This window comes from Helianthus annuus, chromosome 16 (genome assembly GCF_002127325.2).
Source record: "Helianthus annuus cultivar XRQ/B chromosome 16, HanXRQr2.0-SUNRISE, whole genome shotgun sequence".
NCBI classification, from domain to species: domain Eukaryota; kingdom Viridiplantae; phylum Streptophyta; class Magnoliopsida; order Asterales; family Asteraceae; genus Helianthus; species Helianthus annuus.
This window is the reverse complement of record NC_035448.2, coordinates 11,552,901-11,558,648: the sequence shown is the minus strand read 5'-3', so window position 1 is coordinate 11,558,648 and position 5,748 is coordinate 11,552,901. Positions and strand designations below refer to the sequence as shown.

At 38.8% G+C, this 5,748-nt stretch overlaps 1 protein-coding gene across 2 annotated transcripts; it reads left to right on the top strand.

Moving 5' to 3' along the window:
* The first annotated feature begins 2,059 nt into the window (after positions 1-2,059).
* Positions 2,060-4,204, top strand: LOC110921501 (F-box/FBD/LRR-repeat protein At1g13570-like). Of its 2 annotated transcripts, none has more exons than XR_004884765.1 (4): positions 2,060-3,152; positions 3,228-3,323; positions 3,394-3,565; positions 3,640-4,204. XR_004884765.1 is itself a non-coding variant. In XM_035986042.1 (4 exons), the coding sequence occupies exons 1-4, from the start codon at positions 2,463-2,465 to the stop codon at positions 3,964-3,966; spliced, it is 1,272 nt and encodes a 423-aa protein (XP_035841935.1). In that variant the 5' UTR covers positions 2,060-2,462; the 3' UTR covers positions 3,967-4,204. The 2 variants fall into 2 exon arrangements, 1 of the variants encoding a protein (XP_035841935.1); XM_035986042.1 differs by having other exon boundaries at positions 3,407-3,565.
* The last annotated feature ends 1,544 nt before the right edge of the window (positions 4,205-5,748 follow it).

The window sequence follows — 5,748 nt, the reverse complement described above, 5'->3', positions numbered from 1 at the left end:
CACCATGATTCCCATGGATTAAACCATGGCAACCATGGTCCTCCTTTCCTTATTTAATATTTCCTTTCTTTTCATAAAAATAAATTAAAATAAGATAATAGTGGTTTTAGACTTTTAGTCATGACCACACACTTAGGGGGCGTTTGGTTCGCATTAATTCAATGGAATTTAAGGGAATTGGATTTTGAATTCCATCTCTTAAGATGTTTGGTTCACAGAATTTGATGGAATTGGAATCCCAGTTCCAATCTTCATGTGTTTGGTTGACAATTGAATTGGAATTGGAATTAGAATTAGGCATGAATTCCTTCAAATTCCTTTAACTAAAGGAATTCAAAATACTTCCTATATGTGAAGGAATTAAAGTAAATTCATTGGAATCCTCGACCATTTCGACGCACTCCGTTTCAACCCGTACCGTTTCGATCCAAACCGTTTCAACCTATACTGGTTTTGATCCGAACCGTTTCGACCTGTACCGCTTCGACGCGAACAGTTTCGACTCGTAACATTTCGACGTGATCCGTTTCAACCTGTACCGTTTCGACCTGTACGGTTTCGTCGCGAACCGTTTCGACCCGTCCGTTTCGACGCGAACCATTTCGACCCGTATCGTATCGACGCGTAACGTTTTGACCCATACCGTTTTGACCCGTACCGTTTCGAATCGAACCGTTTCGACGCGAACCGATTCGACCAGTACCATTTCGAATCGAACCGAACCGCTTCGACCCGAACCGTTTTGACGCGAATCGTTTCGACCCGAACTGGTGGTTGTGGGTGCCGGGGTGATGGATTCCAATTCATTTGAAAACCAAACGCAACAAAATTGGAATTGAAATTCCAATTCCAACAATTTCCAATTCCAATTGGAATGTTTAAATTCCAAATCCAATTCCTTCAAATTCTAATTCCTATACAAATTCCAATTTCAATTCCAAAATATTCCGCAAACCAAACGCTCCCTTAGGGTAGTCATGTTTCATTCAATATCAGGGCATAGGAATTTTAGGTTATTGTGTCAGTATATTAATATTATATTAATATTTGCATGTGAGTGGGCCTAAAGTAAAAGAAAAAAAAATATTTTATTTATATAGTGTGTGTAGTGGGTAGGTAATAAGACCATCGGGTGTGGGGGTCGTCCCCTCCCTGTCCCGGCTCGTCGTCCACGTCGCACACCCCCCCCCAGGTTGTCGCGGCACTCCTGTCTTCTCCAAGACGTTGGAGACGAGGCAAAGTTGTGGGCCCCCCTCTGACTTATCTCTCTCCCCTTTATTAATATATTAATATTATATTGGTTTTTATTATGAATTGAGTAGTCCTTTACACCTTTGGGTAGTACTCAAGGGGCTGATCCTCCACCCTTGGTAAGGTGGCGGCTACGTAACGAGTAATCTCTTTAAGTACTAACCAAATCACACCCAACAGCCTAAGTTGGGTATCTCTGTGTAGTTTTTTTTTGCCTTCACTTTTCAGACATGATAGTCATTATGTCATGATGCACTACCTGATAGTGGGCCCTAGTTACCTTTATTCTAACCACCACAAGTGGCCTACTGCCTAGTGGTGGAGTGACTTGGGTTCTCCAATGGAGACCCAAGTTCAATTCCCATTAGTGTCACTTTGGTGGCCACCGACACCCGCTTTAAAGCCGGACCGAGGACACTCGAGGTCTCGGGTTCGAAACATGTTTCTTACCCCTCTTTGATGGCTATGGGTATTTGCCGCCAGGGATCCTTGTCGGGTGGTGAACTGGGAAGGGAGATCCCTTCCGCGGTCAGGGGTACCGTGCAACTACCCTTAGTTACCTTTATTCTGAAATGGGTTTTCTTCACCCATAAGTCATTAGGGTTACTGAATCTTTTTATCGGTTCTCATAATTAAATTATGAAATATTCACCTATAAGTCATTAGGGTTACTGAATTTTTTATCGGTTCTCATAATTAAATTATGAAATGGGTTTTCTTCACCTATAAGTCATTAGGGTTACGGAATCTTTTTATATAATCAAAAAGAAAAAGTCTGACTAGATTTTTTGCCTTCACTTTTCAGACCTGATAGTGGGCTCTAGTTACCTTTATTCTGAAATGGGTTTTCTTCCCCTATAAAAGTCATTAGGTCCTTCATCTGAATCTAAACTCAAACTGAACTTCCCAACTTTATTTTTCTGAGGATCAGACTTCTTTAACCGAAGAACTCAGGAGTCACGATTGAACTGCTCTGGTAACATCTTCACTCCCAGTTTCTATTTTCAAATGTTTTTCTTTTGTCTGATAGTGTAGTTCAGTGTTTCAAAATGATAATTATTTTAAGAAAGGGTAAAGTATAAGATTGTATAACTCATCAGTTGATCATCACTTTTGTTGTGTCTGGTATTCAACTTATGTAACTTAATCATAATCTGATTGTAATCAGTATAAGAAAATGATTTAATCTCCAATTAAGAAGCATAGCCACAATGATATGTTGCCCTTTTCTTTTAATTATACGTTTTTTACAGCATTGTTTAGTATCAATCCAAACAAAAGAACAACTGAAAATGAAACCTGAATATGCTGAACGAATGGCCTTGGATAGAATCAGCACACTTCCGCAACCCATATTAGAAACCGTCCTTTCTCTTTTATCAACTGAAGAGGCAGCAAGGACTAGTATTCTCTCTAAGGAATGGAGGTACAGGTGGACCACAATTCCTAACCTAGAGTTTACTTTGCGTAAAAGATTTTCCGAGCTAACATCTGACGAAGAAAGTGAAATGAAATACATGGACCTGCATGATCTACACCAAGTTTTGTTGCTGCGCCAGGGCCCAATTCACGAGCTCACCCTTTCTATGGAGGGTTACTGGGAAGACGACGACCTTTTTGAATTTGAGCAGATAATACTTCATTTGTCGAGGAACCATATTGTTAGGAAACTAGAACTTGATGCATCGGAGTTGGAGAGCCATGGGTATAAATTACCCATATCTGTTTTCGCATTGCATCACTTAAAGGAGCTCGATCTTTTTAGTTTTACTATTGAGCTTCCATCAATATTCAATGGCTTTGGTAGCCTTGTAAAGTTAAACCTGACTGATGTAAAGCTCTCTTCAAAAACTCTTCGACGTCTTTTATCAAATTGTCCATCACTTGAGAGCTTGCATGTGGTAAGTACCCACTTGAACATACGTTCTCATGTCATGGACTTTCTAAACTTATCTGAGTATAATGACGTGTTGCAGGATATAGATGAATCAGATGATGAATGCACTATTAACGAGCTACTCAAGTGCTTACCTGTGATTGAAGAACTGTCTATTTCTAGTGATGTTTGTGAGGTAATATTTATCCACATGATATATAATGGAAAGAAAAATTGTGTACTTTGGCTGTTAATATTTGTTTTAGTCTATGGTTCTAGTGGCTGGTTCTAGACTCGGATCCGCAAGAGCTTCCAATCTCACTAGTCCACCTCAAAGTCTTACATTTGGAAGGAATGTCTTTTACTGAGGACTCCAAATCAGCTTTCCTTCTTGTTTTGATCAAATGTTCCCCCAACTTGGAGAGAATTTGCCTAAATGTAAATGATATTACAATATCTTGTATTCTGTTTGTTTGATTGTCACTGACCAAAAAACACGAACCTTTATGTAGATGGCGTGGAGATCTAAGGGTGATGAGGAATACCCTGCTGTAAAGAATGAATATTCAAATGTTTGGTTGGAGCATCTGAAAGAATTAGAAATTAGTTTTTGGAGCCGCTCGCATGGGATGGAACTTTTAATGGAATTTGGAAAGTTTATCTTGGTTAGGTCACCTAAGCTAAAGAAGGTGAGCATATTCGGTTTGGATGATAAGTGTCGAGAGTCAATGATCGTAAATACGCTCTTAGGGGCGCCACGCGCGTCTCCGGCAGTAAATTTTAAAATCAATTATCCTGTTCCTTGGAGCTATCCTTCAACCCGAACAACTCCCGTTTAGCACGATATCTCTAACTTCACCGTATTACGTGTTTTACCTGTAAAATCATAAAAACTCAAATGGAGATTGAGCATGGACCGTTGCCGGGGAGTCGTGCGCTTAGTTTAGTTTTGTTTTGTTTTGTTTGCTTGCTTTCATTTTTAGTGTGAGTGAGAATTGCTTCAAACCTTTATTGTTTGTATGTTGAGATTTGTGACTTGTTATTAGTTATCTAGTATTGTGGTCATTTCCGGATCAATTATCAGTTATTGTTGTGTTATTTCATTGTTTGATTATTTCTTATTTTTTGATGTTTTAGTTATTCCGTAGTTTATTCGTTGCCTAATTATCATATTCTCAAAAGATTTTTGGTTTCCATTACTTATATGATAATTGAAGATTAAAGGAGAATTTTACACGGCAAAAGATCCATTTTGATTTCACTATACTATTAGATGTTTCCTTAAAATTATTTAGAGATTTTTGGCCAAACATGTTCACTTTTGGTCACCGGGTTCTTTTCTTTTTTAAAGGCAAACGAAACTTTATTAATCTAAACCAGACAACAATAGTTATACCGGCTTACATACAAGTTCACCAAAATAAACAAACATTACATTAAACGCCCAACCGAATTAAATCAAATCTACACCATTCATCCCACATTAAATCCCGACACTTTGCCCTATGTTTTACCCAAGAGTTTTTATATCCTCTTTTAGCCTTTGCATATGCATTTGCTAGTGATTGAAAACAACTTCATTTCTGTTTTTTTCAAATATTTAAAAGGAAAAACTCCAGTTTTGCATCTTATAATACTCGCCATGATTTGCACTTGAGCTTGTTATACCCCAATACCAAATAAACTACTCTTTGCAAGGTAGGCGGCGCAACTTGTTGCCCGACTACCTGCCATTACTTTGTAATTGCCCTTTTTCGTGTGGAATGGTATGGAATTAATCTTAAAAAAAACTTTTAAACCCAAACTAAGGTAAAAACACCTAAGAATCCGGTTTAAATTGATTGCATTTTGTATCGACCATTCACCTACAAAAATAACGTCATCCACATATAGAAAATGAGACAAAACTGGGCCATGCAACAAAACAGAATAACCATGGAATAGCCTGATCGAACATGCCTTTTTCATATTACCCGTCATTGCCTCCATAGCCAAAATAAATAGAAAAGGAGACAAAGGATCCACTTGCTTCAAACCCCTCTCACAACGGAATTCTTAAGTCGGGGACCCATTTACTAGCAGCGAAGCTCTTGCGGTAGACAAGATAGCCATGACCCAACTCCTCTGTTTCAAAGGAAAATTCATTTGTGAGAGCACAGAATCAAGAAAACCCCAATTTAACATATCGTATGCTTTTTCAATATTCACCTTAAAAATTAACCCCTTATTTTTTACCCCACTTCATCCATGGAATAATCTCGTTTAGAATCAACGGGCCGTCCAAGTAATTATAGCATGATGTAGTGATGGGTAATAGCACCACCTGATGGGCCTGATAGTGGGCCCAAGTTACCTTTATTCTCAAATGAAATGGGTTTTCTTCACCTATAACACTATGTTCCCGAGTCATTTAACAGGAGGAGGGGAGGGGAGGAGTGTAGGTCCCTTTTCTCGGAGGATCGAGAACAAACCTAAACCTTGTTATACTAACCCACTAGCGAGTGCGGAATCCAAGCTATTAGGCAAACCGGGATGAAGCAAGAACAAACACAAGAACACACAAAGTTCACCGATTAACACCACTGTATTAATACGTATGAAGGTTTACGGTTACAAGCACA